A 20,632-nucleotide genomic window follows, 5' to 3' on the forward strand; every position below is an offset into this window, starting at 1 on the left:
GATGCTAGCGAGTTTGTTTCTAAGGTGCTCAGGAAGAGACTCCTGAGACAGCTTGGTGGGTGTGCTGTGCAATTAGCTAGTGGGTTCTCAGTCACATCAGCTGTCTATCCAAAAGGGCAGGGTTTTCTATGTTGTTAAAGACTGTTGTGTTGAAGCTAAGGCCTGTTTACTTGAAGTGAGGGTTGATTTATAAATTACTTCCTTAGCACTCTTCCTCCTTGCAATGTGGAGTCTCAGAGTTGCTAGGAAAATATTTATTCCTACGTACTAAAACAAAGACTCAAACACAAGTATATCTTTCTGCGTTCTACGTCCCTCTTCCTAACGACATCATCAACTCAGAGGACTTGGAGTGTAGAAACAAAACAGGTGACGGGAAAATGTGGGAATGCGGGTGTCCTTCAAATTAATCTTTTCACCCAGAAGAGAAGCAAAGCGGGGGGAATGTTTCCTGCATGTATCTCAAAACCTTGCAGAAGAACTCTGTTTCTGCTAAGGAAAACCTGAGCTATTATCGAAACTGCTCCCGACACCTTCCTTACCCAGCATTTCTTTAATAAGTGGGTGAAAGCAGGTTAGGAAGAGATCTCAAAATTCACTTACAAAGCACATACCTGCTTTTAGAAGCACAATTTGATCATTTTGACACAGTTCCATAAATCCATCAATGCGTTTGGCAAACTCCACCACATACTGTATAGCTTCTGTAATTTTGATGGCACACAACTGCCACATCACCTCCCGCTGCTGTTAAAGAGGGAAATATATTAACATCCTCCAGGAAGATGTTAGGTTTTGTAGCAGAAGCTGGAGAGTCATAAAAGCAAAGCATGCCATTGCTTTGACCCTCGGCCATGAAGAGTGGCAAAGTAGGTTCTTCCCTTTTTTTTTTTTTTGAGATAGAGTCTTGCTCTGTCACCCAGGCTGGAGTGCAGTGGCGTGATATTGGCTCACTGCAACCTCCGTCTCCCAGGTTCAAGTGATTCTCCTGTCTCAGCCTCCTAAGTAGCTAGGATTAAAGGCACATGCCACTATGGACAACTGATTTCCGTATTTTTAGGAGAGGTAGAGTTTCACCATGTTGGCCAGGCTGATCTTGAACTCCTGACCTCAAGTGTCCACCTGCCTGGGCCTTCCAAAGTGCTGGTATTATAAGCATGAGCTACCGCGCCCGGCCTGGATGTTCATTTAAGCAATTATTTTGCTTTGGGAAATTTAACAACACTTTACTGTGGGAAAGGGAGAAAAGGGGGAATTAGTTGAATTTATTGTGTACCTACTATGAGCTAGGTGTTTTATGACACCCTTGTCTTAATTTCTGTTCAAAAGACTATTTTTCTAGCTGAGCACGGTGGCTCATGCCTGAAACCCAGCACTTTGGGAGGCCGACGCGGGAGAATCACTTGAGGTCAGGAGTTCAAGACCAGCCTGGCCAACATGGTAAAACCCCGTTTCTACTAAAAATTCAAAAATTAGCCAGGCATGGTGGCACATGCCTGCAGTCCCAGCTACTTGGGAGGCAGAGGCAGGAGAATCACTTGAACCGGGGAGGCAGAGGTTGCAGTGAGCCAAGATCATGCCAGTGCAAGTGTCAGCTTGGCAACAGGCTGAGACTCTGTCTCAAAACAAACAAAACAAAACAAAACAAAACAAAACAAAAAAACTAGTAGATAGGGGAGCTGGGGTTCAAATCCAAGCATCGCTGACTCTAAAATCCCATTGCATACACCTTGTTGCTTCTTACTGTTTTCTTGCTTCTCCTTTGTAGCTTTGGCTGCTGGCATGACCTGCTACGTCAAAGGCAAACAAAGTGATGTGCTGCTATTCCTCAACATATCTGGTTAAATTCCTTTTATTTATGTGCTCTCCAGTTCAGTTACAGAATGATCTGGATCAGTTTTATTGCTAACTTGTTTCCCTAATCTTAGTTTCAGACTGTTTCCACCAATATGATGGGGTGGAAGAAACAGCGAATTAGGAGCCAGGAGGCAAGGTCCGGTCTTGATGTTTCACTACCCAGACATGTCAACGGACGTTAGTTTTCCTCATATGTAAAGCGGATTCACCTAGATAATCTTGTTGATCTCAGTGTTTTATAGAAAAAGGTAAGTAGAGCACTATTTGTCAGCCTCACATTGCTAGGTTCAGACTGGAGTTATGATCATAGCTTCTAAACTTTTTTTGTATATACAACTCCATGTCAACTTCCAGAAACATGTGTCTGAGATTCTTTTACATGAACTTCCAGACCTTAAAATCTTTGATTGTGATATTAAAACAAATCTCAATTCATTTAGACTTTTGGAAGCTGCTAAATCTAGTCTCCTGTTGACAAATGGAACGAGACGTGTATATACCTGTAAAGCACAATGGAAATTATTTGCTATGCTGAAATTGTACATGCAGACATCTCAGTAAAATGGCAAAGCTTCAAGTACATGAGCAGCTTTGGAGAAAAGATATTTAAACAGAAACTTGCTATCTGATGAGAGACACTCACTCCTTGGTCTGTTTTAACTCTTGAGCAAATTTCCTATACCTATACCTTTCCCAATATTGGCTCAATCCTAGGAGGAAAAAGTCCTCAGATCATACCTTGTTTTGATAGTTCTCAATTTCTTCCTGCAAAAAGGTCTGCCACGTTATCTGCTGGAGCTCTTCTCTCAAGTATTGGCAGGTTTCCAGATGCGATTTCGATATATTCTGTGCAAGGTGTTCTAAGGAGAAAACAGGAGATCACAAGCATGAGAAGCCAAATTCTTTAAACAATTGGTGACTTAGTATTTGCTTTAAAAAGTAACAAGTAGAAAGCAATGTGCTGTGCAGGTTTGGACCATCTTTACACATTTAAACACGTAATTTGGAACCGTCTTGTATTTGGGAAGATGAAGGAGGATAGGGGCTTTGCAAAGGCAACATTTGAAGATGAGACTTGGTGACTTCAAAGACCCTCCTGACTTTGCTCTTGTTCTGTGCCTTTATACCAACATCTAGGAATGAAAAAATATTGACCTAGATAGACATAGGAAATGATTGACGTGGTGTTTCTTCTTGGCATTTTTATGAAGACACATCTGCCGCATAACATTGACCCGGGAAGGATTATTCCTATTCTTGAAAAACTAGAGAATGACATCCTTTTATGGTGACAACTAGGCATTTTCTTTTGTTTTGTTTTTTTCTGCAAATTGCAGAACAAGCGTTACTGAGGGCCTAGCATGTAACTATGCATACTGTAGCTGTTAAGACATAGATTCTGAAGCTAGGCCATTCGAGTCCGTATCTCAGCTCTGCTGCTTACTAGCTGTGTGATCTAGGTTATGTTATCTAACCTCTTTGTGTTTCGGTTTCCTCGTGTGTAAAATGAGGGAAATGGTACCTATTTCATAGGACTACCATGAGGATTAAATGAGTTGAGCCCTTAGAATGGGGAGGAATACTTAGTATGTACTACAGAATATTAGTTGTTATTATTATGATTGAGCAAGATGTTTGAAAATGTTAAAGATGTAGAGGCCAAAGAAGTTTTCTCTAGGTACTTGCAATCGGGTGAACACATATGAACACACTGGAAGGACAATTCAAGACATTAGATAATAAAGTTGAAATACAGCAGAAGAGAAAGAAAAAAGTAACTGAAGCTGTCAGAAAAGGAAGAGATTGGCTGGGTTCTGTGGCTCATGCCTGTAATCCCAGCACTTTGGGAGGCTGAGGTGGGCAGATCACTTGAGGTCAGGAGTTTGAGACCAGCCTGGCCAACCTGGTGAAACCCTGTCTCTATTAAAAATACAAAAAAAAATTTAGCCAGTGTGGTGGTGGGTGGCTATGATCCCAGCTGCTCAGGCTGAGACAGGAGAATCCTTTGAACCTGGGAGGCAGATTGCAGTGAGCTGAGCTGGTGCCAATGCTCTCCAGCCTGGACGATAGAGTGAGATTCAGTCTCAAAGAAAAGAAAGAGATTAATGTTGGCTTGATGGAATTAGGAGATGCTTCTTGGCATAAGAGGAACTTTTGCATTGGACCCTGAAGGATGGATAGGATAGGTAAGCAGAGTCAGTGGCATCAGGCAGTAGACCAGCTCCACACAAAAGGGAGGGCACATGAAGGGATTTATAGGGAGGAGGCAGACATAATAAAGTGATAGTGTCAAAATGGAAATACAGGTAGGTCAGGGCCCAAATCCTGAAGGATCTTGAATGTTAGGATTGAGTTTTGGACTTGATACAACAAAAAGAATCAGCAAGATTCTCAGGAGTTGTCATAATGAAAATTATATCTGGGGATAGGGGTGTGGTGGCTCACGCCTGTACTTCCAGGACGTTGGGAGGCTGAGGCAGGTGGATCACCTGAGGTCAGGAGTTCGACACCAGCCTGGCCAACATGGTGAAATCCCATCTCTACTGCAAATACAAAAATTAGCTGGGCAAGGTGGTGGGTACTTGTAATCCCAGCTACTCGGAGGCTGAAGCAGGAGAATGGCTTGAATCTAGAAGGCAGAGGTTGTAGTGAGCACAAATTGCACCATTGCACTCCAGCTTTGGCAACAGAGCAAGACTCCATCAGAAAGAAAAGAAAAGAAGAAGAGAACAGAAGAGAAGAAAGGGAGGGAGGGAGGAAAGGAGGAAGGAAGGAAATTCTATCTGGGGAAATGGAACAAGCAGTTCTGTGCTTCGTGGACTGGAGCACAGAGAGGCTTGGGGAGGAGGACCACATAGAAGGCTGCTAGAATCTAGATTCCAGGAACGAACAATTTGGAGCAGCTTAGTAGTAATTGTTCTGGAAGGGAAGGACGATTAAAGAAGTATTTTTTAAAGGAATTAAGGAAACACCATGAATATAAAAGCATATCAAAAAATGATCCCTCTCCCTAGTGTTTTGAGTATAGAATAGGCAAACCATTTTAAAAGAATGGTGCTGAATGCAAACCTGGTGCCACCAGGGAGAGTGTCTACTTGTTTGGAAATTTGTTACTGCTTTCCTCAAACAGAAGCAGACTTGTTTGTGTGAAAACAGAGCAGGTTCACCTAAACGGAGCTTGAAACCAGAATCTCCTTAGAGACACTGAAACATAATAAACCTGAACGGCCCTACTTGGCAACGCGGACACTAAAACAGCATGTACAAACAACATAAAAAATAAAACACAAATAAAAGAACAAATGTAAAGGAAAGAATGAGAAACTGAGTGAGAGGGAGAAGCCAGTAAATGATGTGTCTTACAATCAATGACGCTTGCAAAGAGGGGAGTGAAGACAGAAATAATACGGAGTCAGAAACGAGAAAATACAGACATAAGGTAATGAACTACCTCTTCTGGAAAGAACTCTTACATGTAAGATCGTTTGTATAATGTAAACCAATTTTTCTGATAAAAAAATGATGAGTCTTCCTGGGGAATCGGGGGGAGGGATGCTGTGGAGTGAAGGATAAGAGGCTCATATCATTTCCTTCCCGGTTATGTATGCTTCATTTCTAGTTAATAAGATGCTTCGCACCTTGTGGTTTCACTTTGTCTTAAGAAACTGTGGCCACGTATCCCTACCTATTTTAAGCAGCCAATAAGAAGTGACACAACAAATCACGCAATGTACAAGACATACCAGTAGAGGGCAGTGGTTGCATTCCCACCATCTGCTCATCAACTGCCTTTGATTCCAATTCACAGTCGATTTGGCAAGTGTAAGATTTTAGACGCTTGGCTATTTTTAAATCTCCATTTCAGCAAAGGGGAGTATGGTCATGCTGAATAAAAGTCGAGAATTTAAGAGTGGTCTCTCAGAGAAAGTCTGGAGTAGTGAAATACCCTGGGCTAAGAGTTAGGAGACCTGGCTTCTGTCTGAGCTGAGCAGATAGTCTATCTACCTCACTCTGTGACTGGGGCAAGTCACGTGTCCCAACCACGACTGCTTCAGCAATGCAGCCAACGCCCTGATGCTTCAGATGGGAAGTCCTGGCTTCTGAGTTAGTCACAGATTTTCATAATGGGAAGGAACTTTAGACACCATCTGGTCCAAACTATCCTTGTTTAACAAATAATAATGACATGAATAATTATAACAGTTAGCACATACAGCATTTACTATGTGCCAGCCCCACATAACTTGTGTCTATCCTAAATATATATGGTTTCTCACTTAATCCTTAAAACAACCCCAGGAGAAAGGTACTACTATTATCTCTGTTTCACAGATGAGGAAACTGAACCACAGTGAGGTCAAGTGACTTCTTCAAGGTGTCACAGTTGACAAGTGGCAGAGCTATGATTCAGACACAGACCTCTATATTCTAGGAGTAGAGAAACTACAGCTCGCAGATGTTACTTACATGACTTACACTGGATTGTACTACTTACATCAATGCTAGGACCACAACCCATATGAGCAGATTTCTTGTCTCATGCTTTGCCCAAGATATCAGTCGTCTCTCCTGTGCAAAGCTTTACATATCAATTATAGGAACAAACATAATTTGCACTTAAAAAAAAAAAACCTAGGTTGTTTATCTGGAACGTATAATTCAGATACTAATTGTACACCAAGGGCAGAATTTCCTAGCCAAGGATGAAAACGTATTTTCCACTAAAAATAATGGGTTGTGCATACCACTCTTGAAAGAAAGAATTGGACTTAGGATGTGTTGGTTTATAATTTATTTTCCTATTATACAACTAGTTTCATATAAAATTCAGTGACAAAGTGTAGCCTAAAATGAAGTCCAGAGTCTTAGTTAAAGAGATAGCAGGTCCTACGCCCCAAAAGAAACATCTGAGGAATTTAAGTAGCTTTGGAGAAGCAGCAGCAAGACTTGGGCCACTTTCATGAAACTCTTAGCTCCCCGAAACACTTTGCAGGTATAAATGGGATAAGACAATTAGAGCCCAATTATATCCTTTCCAGATAAATGCTAGTTTAGTTTTGGGTTTGGGACTTCTCCTACTGATGATCTCATTTCATTTATTCTGGAAAATGCCACAACACCTGTGACAAATCCGTCATTTAAAAGCATACAGAGCAAGCGTGAGGATGCAGGGCTCCCAGATTGCACTGCAAAGTGAGCCCATGCAAGAGGAAGCTGACTTGTCTGGGAGCCTCAGGGAATCAGCTCAGCCATTTTGGGTCCCACTTCAGCATCGGTGCATTTTTTTTAGTCAAAGTGCCGTGTTCAAGGGCAATGCTTTGCCGAAGGTCTGTGGATTTATTTCAGGATTGCACATTTGACAAGCAAACAGGACAGAGTCACTAGTATTTATGGTAAGATGGAAGCAAACATGAAGTGAGTCAGGTCATTTTTCATGGTATCATGTCAGCTTTCAATCAAATCCTTATTCATTTCTGAAAATTTCACTTTCATTACAGTTCTGCTTAAGGCTCAGGCAACCAAGATTTCATGACGAAAATGGAAGGTTTTTGTTCTAGTTCAAGAAAGAAAAAAGAAACAACCTACCTCTGCTCAGCTTGGCTTCTAGTTCAAAGGTTTCTCTGTTAATCAAAAGAGCTGCAATACACCTTTTAATGCTGTTCAGTGGTTACAGGCCAGGCTTAAAATGTCCCTGCTCTTGAGGATTTAAATTTAGACCCATAAAGAGATGCTTGTGTAAAAACCATAAAGAACATTCAATTTGTTCTATTTGGAGAAAGATTTTACTGGAAATATAAATTTTCACTTAAAAAATGTTTTATGGGATACAGAGGTAGAGAAACCGTCTAAAGAACACAGCCATTATTTCTGTGAACTGAGGATTTCTGTGCTCAGTCTGAACCTGCTGGTTCTTTTCTGTCTGAAGTCTTCATTCTCTCCTCGTATTAACTTAGTCTTCTCTACAGCAACTAATTGATATATCCCAAAGGATTATAACTTTGTGTGAGGAACCACCAGGAGGAGCAGATCAAATTCAAAAACTACAAAGGTTCTTATCAAAGTTTTTCTAATAACAGTGCTGTACTTAAAAATCGATTAAATATAGCAGAGGATGTTAACACAATTTCCTTGAAATGGAAAGTTGCCCGCTGTCTGTTTTATCAACATTCTAGGTCACACCTCCCAAGAAGCAGTCATGTCCCAGCAATAAGAAAAAGACAGCTTTTTTTTTTTTTTTTTTTTTTTTTGCAGGGTGAGACTTAAACATCAATTTTGTCACCAATATCCAACATCAGAGCATTTTGATAAATAAAGAAGCTAATTTCTGTTGAACATTTATAGCATATATCAGAGTTGCAAAACTTAGATGCCTATGGGAGCTGTGCAGATGATATAATCGTAGGGGTGGGATGGACCATTGAAAGCTGTAAGCCTCTGGCCTGGCTGCTGCCAGCTGGCTGGTGACCTTCATCAATGTTGACCCAGTGTAAATAGATTATTTTTCCCCTCCCAGAAGAAGCTAAAAAAGCTGAACTTTTGGGTGTAATTATCCAAATTTAAATATTAGCAACTTATTCAAAAGTTTTTAAACTCTGCACTGGTCAAAAAAAATAAATAAATATGCCTATGGGCCAAGTTCGGTTTGTGGACTGCCATTTTTTTTGGTTCACCTTAGATATAAAGCAGTCCCTGGGATATAACTAAAGTAAACCACTAACGAAGTTGATGTGGCCATTCCCTGAGCTTACAGTTTCCTGCAGAATTCAAAGATTGTGGGCGTCGGTTTTGTCCCATTTCGGATGCTGAGACGTCAATGCATGTCCTGGAAAACCGTGGGAAACAGCAGAGGGCGAAAAGCAAGGGGGCAGGGTGCAAAATGAAGGGGCCCAAATGGCAAAGGTGAGTGGTATCGTTTAAATAACAGAACTCATGAGAGGAAAGTCAGACACACCCCTTTTACTTCAAAGAGCATGAACAGAGCATCCCAGTGGAAGCATGCAAGCCATTACCTAATTCTGCCATGGACACAGTTGGGGAAGTCTCTCCATTGGTGAACGAACAGTAGGGAAAGAAGCCTGATGCTGGTGTGTAGTCACATATTGGTTCTGGTTTGATTCCATTGATATCAAGACCTGACTGGTCTGGGGAAGGCTGTATGTCCAGGTAGAAGCTGCTGACGGCAGAGTCTGCCTTGCTCCCCTCAGGGGTGTGCCCGTCCATGTAGTTGCTGAGGTCGTCGTGAAGTTCCGTCAGCCCGTTGGCCGAGATGTTGTAGGTGGGCGTGAGCGGCTCCGCCTCTCCAGGCTGCTGCTGGTGGTCGCGCTGCTGCTGCTGCATCCGGTGCTTCTGCACTTCTGCATACAAGCTGTCTCTCTGCTTTTTCGACATTCGGCCAAATTTTACAGCTGGAAGAAAAAAGCCAAGGCATACCATTTACAATGCGCTTTCCTTCCATATTCTCTGCTGCGTGCTTTGGGGTCTCCTCTGAAGTCTCAGACAATCTCAATCCAAAACTGCATGACCACAAAATAGGGACATACCCGGAGGTGAAAAGGGTTCCAACCCACAGAGGCTCGCTCCAGCCCCTCCAACAGCAAACACAAATCGCAGAGAAACGAATGTTTCAGAAAGAGACCAGGTACAGGTAGGAGAGGCCCAGAGAGATGCCACCTCTGTTTTCCTGCTGTCACATCCCCCCCAGACCCACTGGGCCCGACTGATGACAAAACTTAGTGGACTTGTTCACTCTCCACCCGTGCAGCTGTCTTAGGCTACCTCTTTCTCTGTCACGTTCAGACCAAGGTGCACGGATGCAAAGACTCACAGGGTTCCTAGGGGAATAAGCTGTCAACCTCAGCATTCATTCAGTTCACCATCCTGTATGCTCCAAGAGGTACTTCCTGATAAATGGCCAACTCTGCAGCTTCATTGTGAGGTGGGAATGAACTGGATGAGGCCTTTGTAATTCTTTGACTTCTATCAGAGTACTGGACCTAAGAAGCCCCCTCCTCCACTCATGGGTCATGGCAGCCCCCGTGGAACCCTGAGACCCATCTTTATTTTTATTTATTTAGAGACAGAGGTGTGAACATGGCTCACTGCAGCCTCAACTTCCTGGGTTCAAGTGATCCTCCTATCTTGGCCTCCTAAGTAGCTGGGACCACAGGTGTACACCACCACACCTGGCTAATTTTTTCATTTCTGTAGAGATGCAGTTTCACTCTGTTGCCCTGGCTGGTCTGGAACTCCACAGCTCAAGCAGTCCTCCAGCCTCATCCTCCCAAAGTGCTGGGATTACAAGCATGAGCTACCACACCTAGCCAGACCCATCTTTAAACAACACTTTCTTCTGTTCTCATTTGCTCTCAAGTAGTCACAGCATCAGGATTTGGAAAGGACAAATTATTATAAGGATCTCAAATATAATATGAGATCTTTATAATATATAATCCTTGTTGGGCAGATCTGTTTGTAATGCTTCTCTTTGGGATATGTCTCCATATTTAAAGTGGAGCAATCACTACAGTAACTTTCCAGTTCATTCAGACTATCAAATGACTTCTCGTGAAACACCAAGATAATTGAAAAAAAAAAAAAAAAAAAAAAAACAAAAAAAATTAAAAAAAAAAAAAAAAAAAAAGCAAAACTATGATTTCTTGTTCTGAATTCTTTCATTTATTTCTCAGGTAGACTCAGCCTTTGCTGGAGGGACTTAGCTATCCTAATTGATTGTGGTTAAATTTATAGCTGATGGGGTGGATGAATTCATCCATTTGACTATCATCATATTTCTAAGAGTCTAGAAGGAGGCAGGATAGATGGACACGAAGCTGGGAACAAAGGCTCCCATGGTGGCCAGATGGTGAATTATTTTCTTGCTAAAGAGGATGCACTGACTCTGTTCACAGAATAAACAAGAGTGCTGGAATACTGGTCACTTTCCAGTTTCCACAACTCACATAACAAACTTGAATGGGGCTGCTCAGGCAGGAACCGGGCCGGTGTGGGCTCTGAATTTCAGAACCATTATTTTATAGCCTCCAGAATTCATTCTATATCTATGACAACTTGTGCTATTTCTTATATGCAAAATTTTCAAAAGGCATACTGAAAGTGCTTAATTTTTTTGTAAAAAAATTTTCTAGGACATCCAAGTGGATTAATATCCACAGGTGAAACTCTTTCTGCTGTGACTCCACAATGATGACTTAACTTTTGTCTTAATATTAACAACAGTAATAATATCATTTAAGTGAAATAGAGGGACCAGCTCTTTAGAAAATACACACACAACTTGTGATTTAACTTACAAATTGATGAGACAGATATAACTTTATCAGTTTAGTACCATTGGAAAATGAAATCTGCAGAGCTGCATGCCACAGGAATTTCTGAGAATAGAGTGGAAGCTCTCAGATTTGTATCTTCCAGTGACAAACGCTTCACTTTTGTAGCGGTGCACAGAGTGGCCTCTTAGAATATGCAGGAACAAAAGTGAACTTGTGCCTATGTAGGTCTACAGGCGCTAAGGACATCAGATTATGGGGAAGGCAGACTGTTGGAAAGCCTGCTCTGCATTCTGAAGTATTTTTCCACAGGCTGAAATTCCATAGGAGGAGACATTTTCCTTCAAAGGGATCTCTTAGGAGAGCCAGCTGGTATATTTGGAAAAATCCTTAAAATGGACCCGCTGTGCTTTCTGCCCAGTTTCCATGTATAAGCATAACTGTCTTGAAATCTGGTGTTGATTATTCAGTGCACTTAAGATAGTTTTCCAGGAAGATCTTGAAATGTTTTGTACTCGAATGGTAGACAGCCTCTATTCCTTAAAGTAGCTTCTTTTAATGAAAAGAACGCTTGTCGTTGAGCCATGCTTTGCACCATTTTCACACATTCTGTATGTACAAATATTTGGCTTTGGCATGTGATTCAAAACAGCCAGTTAGCATAAAAGCGGATTCACTTCAAGCTCCAATACACTTACTAGTGTAAAGCAAGTAACAATTCTGGTTCGAGTTTCCTACAGGGGACAAAGCCTAGAGGAGGCATTTTTTTTTTTTTTTTAAAAAGACGGGGTTTCACCATGTTGGTCAGGCTGGTCTTGAACTCCCAACCTCAGGTGATCCGCCTGCCTTGGCCTCCAAAGTGCTTGGATTACAGGCATGAGCCACCATGCCCGGCCAGAGGGGGCATTTTTATTAAGGCCCTCAGATGACACTTACCGTTCATCAATCAACCCACCTATAAAGGCTGCAATACCAAAAATCTGAAGGTGCTCTGACCACAAGACACTTCCCTTTCACCCCACCCCACCCATCAGCAAGCCCACCGACTCTGAGGACGAGAAGGAGGAAGCAGTTGCTGTGAGTTCCACAAAGCTGCCAGAGGAGCATGGGGGGCGGTAAGGTGGAAGAATGAGGAGGGGCAGGCGGGGCAGATGTTGCCAGATCTGAGTCCAGGTTTCAGGAGGCACTTTCACAAGCCCGCGCAACGGTACAGCTCAAGCTGTGAGAGCTCACCATCTCGAGACATCCCTACGGCAAGGCATTTCTGTAATCGACAGTGTTGGCAGCGGTTTCTACTGGTTCGATCGATCAAACAGTTCTTCTGACGAGGACAGGAGTAGGTGGCATTGCTTTGCTGACTTCTCCTGAAAAAGCCCTGTGATTCAGTTATAAAACAGGTTAGTGTCAGTATGAGCGGAATGAAACTAAAGGCAGGATGCTGGGCATGGAGCAACATTAATATTTAATGGAGAATTAAAGTTGTAGCAGAATCATCCAGGAGACCATTAATGAAATTAAAGTCACTTCTTTTTCCTTGAGTAAAATTGATCCCCAAAGCCTAATCTTCCATCCCTTATACATGCAAAACTTTCTCTTTTTTTTTTTTGAGACGGAGTTTCGCTCTTGTTGCCCAGGCTGGAGTGCAATGGCGCGATCTCAGCTCACCGCAACCTCCGCCTCCTGGGCTCAGGCAATTCTCCTGCCTCAGCCTCCTGAGTAGCTGGGATTACAGGCACACACCACCATGCCCAGCTGATTTTTTGTATTTTTAGTAGAGACGGGGTTTCACTATGCTGACCAGGATGGTCTCGATCTCTTGACCTTGTGATCCACCCGCCTCGGCCTCCCAAAGTGCTGGGATTACAGGCGTGAGCCACCGCGCCTAGCCAAAACTTTCTTTAACTTCCACAGAAGGTTGCCCATGTAAAAGGCACAGGACCAGGTCCCTGTTCTTGCCTTCTGATGATCAAAGGCAATGTGCCTGATGGAATGATACAAAGGGACTTACCTTTAGCCTTTATCTCTAATAGATTTTTTTGTAAAAGAAACACAAAACACTTCCCTGGAATATCTAAGTTAAGGGAAATGCAGCCACACCATAACCTAGGGCACTGTGAGCCTAGTACACCATGGTAATCCCTACTAGCCCACTTCAACACGTGGCTCTTTAGGTGTTTCTCATTCCCCAAGTCTGAACCTACTGTTGCAAGCATTAGAGAACACTTGGATGGATTATTTTGACAGCTCAATGAGAGTAGGAATATTTCCTTATCCCTGACAGTTTCGAAAGCCCACATGTTCAGAATTACGGCCTTTAAGATTTCACAAATCTAATCTAATGCTCATCAAGTTCCTCTCATGTGTCAAGTGCCGTTTTGGAAATGAGAGGGAATACAAAGATGGATAAAGAGCTACTGACCTCAATACTTTAATTTTGTTATTATTATAATTTTTGCTAACTTCCTGAGCTGTATTCTTAGCTGATTAATTTTCACCATCTATTCTTAAAGTGTCAAGTTTTCTTTTAGTGATGTTTTAACAGCAACCCAAAAGCTTTACTATGTAGTATTTTCATTCTTATTCAGTGAAAACATGTTCTAATTTTCAGTAATTTCTTCTTTAGCCCAGATTGTGATTTAGAAGCATATTTCTGAATTTCTAAACACATAGGGACTTTTTTCAGGGGAGGGAGCAGGGTCTTGCTCTATCACAGGGACTCCTGGGCTCAAGCCATCCTCCTGCCTCAGCCTCCTGAATGGCTGGGACTACAGGTGCACCATGCCTGGCTAGTTTATATATATATTTGTTGTTTTGTTGTTGAGACGAGGGTCTCACTGTATTGTCCAGGCTGGTCTTGAACTCCTGGCCTTAGGTGATTCTCTCGCCTTAGCTTCCCAAAGTCTTGGGATTATAGGCATGAGCCACCTTGTTATCTTTTTATTGCTGATTTATCTTTCAGTCGTTTTGCAAGCTAGGGATGTATGCAGGAAAAAAAATAAGGTAAGTAGAGTCATTTTCATGAAGCAAAGCCATGAAGGGTACAAGTGAGTATTATTATCTTCAAACTTTAATGGTGAAGATAGATGACCCCAATGAAGGTGATACTAATGGGAAGAGGTAAAATCCTAAAGAATTAACAGAGTGGTAGGCAAATTGGTAAGGGTGCTCTCCCACCAAGAGAGTTTTCTGAAGGTCAATTTGGTAGTTTTATCAAAAAATTTTTAAAAGCCTACCTACTGAGCTAACCTTTTAAGGAATACACCTTAAAGAAATATTAAGAATGATACAAAGATTTTTGTATAAGGGCTTTCTTCACAGTACTATCTATTATATGAAAAATGTAGAAAGATGAGAACTAACTGCCCAACATTACCGAAAGAAGAGTCATATTGTACATTCATACAATGGAATTCAGCAACCACTACAAATGGTATTTCAGAAATATAATTATTGATATAAAAAAGGTGATAAAAATAAACCAACGATTTTTTTTTTAAAAAAAGCAACTAAAGAGCTAAACATAGTATAATCCAATTTTTTGGGGAAAAAAGGGTACCCATATATTTACTATAAAAGCAGCTTTGGAAAATTATGCCCCAAATTGTTGGCAGTAGTTGGTGGGGCCAATCAGATATTAATTTTCTTTTTGTACCCATATATTTACTATAAAAGCAGCTTTGGAAAATTATGCCCCAAATTGTTGGCAGTAGTTGGTGGGGCCAATCAGATATTAATTTTCTTTTTGTTCCTCTGTGCTTTTTTTTTTTTTTTTTCCTACAATAGGCAGGTGGGAAGGCATGCGGGCGGCTTCAGAAGAAGTGCGCCTGCCTTCCTCTGTAATGGCTGGGGGCCTTTGTAGACCAAGTGGATGTATATGACCTCAGTTTCCAGCTCTTTGGAAAACCCAACCTGGGATGGGACAGGGCAAGACCCTGACTTCTCACTTCTGCTTACAGCCAAGCCGCTTGCTAACCTTGACATGGGCAAAGCTGGGTGCCCAGCGTCTCAGACTGTCTCTCTGTTGTACTTTACCCTCGATCAAGTCCCGCCTCTTCTGTAAAGCAATCTCTCTCTTCTGAAAATATCTAAGGCTGTGTTTTCTATTTTATTTCATTGTTTGTGTGTATGTTTCTCCTGTGAAAAGGAAGCGAGAAGTGAAGCTTTCTTTGGGGCTTACTAGAGAGAATTCAAGAAAGTATGAACGGTCACAGAGGCAGATAATCCTTAGAAAGAGAGGTCAGCTGTCTAGGTATTCATTTTCCACTGAGACACATAATCTCTGTCCAAGCTGAAAGCTGTTTATCTCTTTCTTGAGACTCTCCCACCATTCATGCCCTCGTGTAAAGGCATCACTGTGGATGCCTAACATCAGAACTTTATGTGCTTTTCCTTTAGGTGAAGTTGAATTTTGTTTGCTTCACATTAAGCCTGTTAGAGTTTCTTGTATGATCACTGAATATGGCGAAGGTCTGAAGGATCTTTTTTTTTCCTTAAGTGGAGCTAGTAATTGAGGGCTGCCATGCTATTTCCTATATGTGTCTTCTGAAGCCCAAATCCCAGCATCTGTCACCTTTCTTTCTAGGCTCTTTTCCACCTTGTGTATTTCTTCTCAGAATCCCCTTCAGTTTCTTCACTGCTTCTTCTTTTTTTCTTTTTTAAAATTGAGGCAGGGTTTCGCTATGCTGCCCGGGCTGGTCTCAAGCTCCTGGGCTCAAGCGGTCCTCCCACCTCGGCTCCCCGGGTAGCTGAGATGACAGGAATCTGCGAACCCCTATATCTGGCATTATTTCTTCATTTCTTTCAAAAGTCTGAAATCCCGAACTAGACACAGGTCTTGAATAATGGTTGGGTCATTAGTGAAAAGGATGCCACTTTTTGGTTCGCACACACACATTAAGTTAACTTCCACCCACTATGAATAAAGTTCAATACTGTTAACAAAGCAGCCATATAAAATCATCAGTGAGCTCTGCTGTAAGGGAACTCTGTGACGGCATGAGGATGAGAACAACAGATTACCAGTCTTAATGAGTACCTATATTGACCATATCTTTTTATCCTGTATTTTGGATGCAGACATCTTAGAGCTTTGCAGACCCTGGAGGGGCTGCTGTTGCAGGGCTGGGTAACTCCTACATAGAGCAACGACCTGCTGTCAGCCACCTTCCACATGGAATCCAACTGGCCAGAGCCCCCACCCAAGACACTTCTTTCATCAGGCCATTACCCTTCCAGCCACGATTCCCCTGCCCCAGTCACCCTAAGGTCAGGTACCTGACAATCAGAACAGCCCTGACCCCTCAGTGCTCTCTGATGGTTCAAACTAGCCACTCCTAATCCTGCTCCCCCTGCTGCGCCTTCCTTCCTGTGGAAAACACGGCGGAGGCTCTTGGCAGTGTTTCCCTGCCTCCCTCTCCCCTTCACCGATCCCAGCGCTTCCCCGTGTGTCCTCTGCGGCATGGCAGGGGCCCTGTCTCTAGGGATCTGTGAGTCCAGCAGTCTCTCTGATTCACTGTTTTGTTTTCCTTGTTTCAGTTACTTGTGTCAACTGTAGTAAAAGAATATTAAGATATTCTGAGAGAGAAAGGGGAGAAGTGAAGCAAAAAGAGAGAGAGAGATCACATTCATATAACTTTTATTATGGTTCATTTTTATAATTGTTCTATATTCTTATTATTGTTGTTAATCTCTCAAGCTGCCTAATTTATAAGTTCAGCTTTATCGCAGGTCCAGATGTATGGGAGAAAACAGTACCTACAGGGTTCTCAGTTTCAGGCATCCCCTGAGGCTAAGGGGGGATTGCTGTGTAACAAACTTCTTCCGTTTTGACAGTCACTTCCATATCTGTGTGTCTTCTAAGAGCTCATTAAAACAAATCCTGGCTGGGCATGGTGGCTCACACCTGTAATCCTAGAACTTTGGGAGGCTGAGGTGGGCAATGTGCCTGAGCTCGGAAGTTCAAGACCAGCCTGGGCAACACGGCGAATCCCCCGTCTCTACTAAAATAGAAAAAATTAGCCAGGTGTGGCGGTGTGCGCCTGTAGTCCCAGCTACTCAGGAGGCTGAGGCAGGAAAATTGCTTGTACCCGGGAGGCAGAGGTTGCAGTGAACTGAGATCGCGCCACTGCACTCCTGCATGGGCGACAGAATGAGATTCCATCTCAAAAAAAAAAAAAAGACCCCCAAAAAAACCCCCCGCAAATCCCAAGTACCATGAAAACAGCACTGACTTTGTACTCTATGCTTTACGCAGATTGTGACACTTACTTCTGACAGAGTGATACAGGGCAGGTGCTATCATTTCCCTGGTTTTAAGGCTGAAAAATGGAGGCTTAGAAAGGTGTAGTGACTTGCTCAGAGTCCCACCTCTAGCATGCAGTAAGGCCAGGATATGAATTCCCATAGCTGAACTCCAAAACTTACCCTGTCGTTTTGCTTTTCTGCTTATGTGTCAAAAGAATTCTCCTTAGTTGTTCTCATACAGGGCAACCATTAAATGAGGTAGTGTGAAAGGCAGGTTATACAGAATAAAGCAGCGAGAGTGATCTACTCTGAAATTAGTGTTTTCCCTCAGTCAGCACCTTTGGCTGACCCAGCTTCCTACCGCCCAGACATTTTACAAAATCTTGCCTCCTGATCTGAATTAGGAGTCACATAAGAAAATTCGTCTCATGAGTCCATCATTTTTCTCATTTCTGACAGCAGCTTTATGCCCCATTTGCTTCACCTTACTTATTTCAAAATGACTTTAGCTCATTTAAGAACACAAACAGACAAACAATGAAACTTAGTGCAAGGGTAGAGAGTAACTACCATTAAAGATGTCTGCGTAATTGTGCCATCAATTGCAAGGCAAATTCAAGAAGCATTCCACATGTGCTTTGAGCAGTGGCACTGTGGCTGGAACCCATGTCCGGCTTCCATGCTATCTGCTTGGAAGAAGATTACCCTTATTTGGAAGTCTCAGTTTTGAGGATTTGGGGAAAGCAAGCACACAAGCAGACATGCCTTATTCTTTACAGCATCATTTATGCCTCAACTAAGTCAGCTGAGCCAAAGCCTGCTGAAAAGTTCTGTGAGTGGCATAGCTAAGAACCAGAAAGTAGATCTTTCTTTTGGATTAAGTCAACAGAGTCATGCCCACAAGGAGAACTATCAAATATCAGATGTGAGAGGTGAAGTGAGGTTATAAGGTAAGGGCTGAGAAGGGAGAAACAGGGTAAGTAGACCTCCATGGCTCAGATGAATACTAAACTTTGCATTTCAGAAAGATACCTTATGATACCTAATGAGGTATCATAAGGTTGCTGCTTCTTTTTCTTTTTAAAAATCTCTTGTTTTCAGTATTCCTTGGGGGGATTGTCAGAGGATTAAGGGTTTATAAAATTAAACAGACAAAATATTATGGTTAAAGAACACTTAAGAGGAAGAAGGATTAGAAGAAGAAGAAAAGTAGAAAGTGTGGTAGGTACCTTCCTACCTCAAGGTAGAAGCAGTGTGCTTTTAAATATAGAAATAGGATTTTGTCTGACTGGGGGGAAATCCTGTAAAAGGATTAGGAAGTGAGTGAGCTGAGAGATGAATTTCTGGGCTTGGAGGCCATACAGAGAGCAGGGAAAGCACAAATCTAGGGCATGGAGTTTTGGATGGAACTGAAGAGGTGTTTAAAAAAAAGGAAAGTGCTGAAGTTGTGAGTTAGCTGGGAAAGACATCAAGTACATAATTGGACAATTCTGTCATTTCTGAAAGATAAGCTAACCAATTACTTCATTGGCTGTCATAAAACTTCACTTTTTATGGATGTCCAAAGACATGAAGATGTGCATGTGCAAACATGGTGGGCTTGAGCAGAGAGCCACCATGATACATTTCAGGGAAGTATGTGCTTAGTGAGACTGTGGCGCACTACCACCACCTAGTGGCAGCATATTAACATGCAGCTATTGCAAATAAAAAATCAGAACAAACAGGTCTTTGGCACTGAAAAAAGTTGAGAGATGCTCAGGTAAAGTAGTTCACAAACTGGTGATGCATCAGAAACACCCACAGGCCTTTCAAAAGATAAACCTTAGATTTATCGAACCAGAACCCTCGGGGATGTGGTCCAGGCACACACAGTAGTCTGAACAATAAGAAATTACCATTTGTGTAGGTCAAAAAAGAAAAAAATTGTCTTTTTTTTAGTAAATATTTTTTAAAAGCTCCCTGAAGACATTGATTTCCTTTTGCAAAGAACCAGAGATTGATTCTAGTTTTCTTATTTGCCAAAAACAAAATGAAGCCTAGGATGTTAAATGACTTGTCCAGGGTCCCATGGTTGGTAAGGGTCAGTGCTGGGACTCAATCTCATGTCCTGATTTTACAATCAGTACCCTCTTACTCACATGTATCTTCTTCAGTGTGGGAAAAACGAAACGATGTCACACAGTCTCGATTTCCTGACATGGAGTCCCTGCATATCCACCTTTTGTTTCAATTTCTGGAGTCTCAAAGACATCTCTTCAGTGTTTCCTTCCTTATTTCACCTAGGTTTTCAAAACACCTTTCACTTACTTTTATTTCTGATATGTGCCTTACCTTTGCTGGGAAATTCCATTCCCTAATGCTTTTTCTTAAAAAAAAAGTATGACTGCACACTATGAATTTGTTCACTGACCCCACCAGATGGGAGCTCTGCAAACTGGGATGGAGGCCATGGTATTTAGAAGGCTCAGATCAGGTTGCAAGAGCTGAGTGCTAAAATTTCAGGAATTCTGTTAAGTCTAGTTATTAAATCTGTTATTACACATTAACTGATACATTCTTGACAAAATATTAACTTATTTTTTAATGATTACTTTACTATTATCGACGTTCTTCAGGTCATTTACATCAGTTATCCTTATATCTGAAGGGGAAATACAAACCATGATATGCTGCTGTGCATCCCTTCCCTACTATGCATTCTGTGAAAGGGCAGGTCGGGTGGCTTGAAGATGGCCATTGGTGGGATTATTTACACCACAGAAATTGGCAAATGCTACAAATCAGGTTTTGGCTTATTATTTTGCTTATTGTCTAGATTTTAAAAGTGATGGCCGAGTGCACTGGCTCATGCCTGTAATCTCAATACTTTGGGAGGTTGAGGCAGGAGGATCACTTGAGGCCAAGTGTTTGAGACCAGCCTGGGCAACATAGACCCTGTCTCTACAGAAATGAAACAATTGGCTGGGCACAGTGGCTCATGCCTGTAATCCCAGCACTTTGGGAGGTCGAGGCAGGTGGATCGTGAGGTCAAGAGGTTGAGATCATCCTGGCCAACATGGTGAAACCCTGTCTCTACTAAAAATACAAAAATTAGCCAGACATTTGGCATGTGCCTGTAGTCCCAGCTACTCGGGAGCCTGAGCGGAAGAATCGCTTGAACCCAGGAGGTGGAGGTTGCAGTGAGCTGAGACTGCACCACTGCACTCCAGCTTGCAACAGAGCAAGACTCCATCTCAAAAAAA

At 42.2% G+C, this 20,632-nt stretch overlaps 1 protein-coding gene across 1 annotated transcript in view; it reads right to left on the reverse strand.

Annotated features, from left to right (window-relative positions):
- RORA (RAR related orphan receptor A) overlaps positions 1-20,632 on the reverse strand; it is a 50,525-nt gene that overhangs the window by 15,244 nt on the left and 14,649 nt on the right. The window contains exons 2-5 of the mRNA XM_017518304.1: positions 12,378-12,519; positions 8,868-9,263; positions 2,596-2,717; positions 615-747 (exon numbers count right to left, since the gene is read on the reverse strand). Coding sequence (XP_017373793.1) covers positions 615-747; positions 2,596-2,717; positions 8,868-9,263; positions 12,378-12,390 — 664 coding nt within the window. The 5' untranslated portion in view covers positions 12,391-12,519. The remainder of the gene's footprint in view (positions 1-614; positions 748-2,595; positions 2,718-8,867; positions 9,264-12,377; positions 12,520-20,632) is intronic.

Source organism: Cebus imitator, unplaced genomic scaffold, assembly GCF_001604975.1.
Source record: "Cebus imitator isolate Cc_AM_T3 unplaced genomic scaffold, Cebus_imitator-1.0 Scaffold669, whole genome shotgun sequence".
In the NCBI taxonomy this organism is placed as follows: Eukaryota; Metazoa; Chordata; class Mammalia; order Primates; family Cebidae; genus Cebus; species Cebus imitator.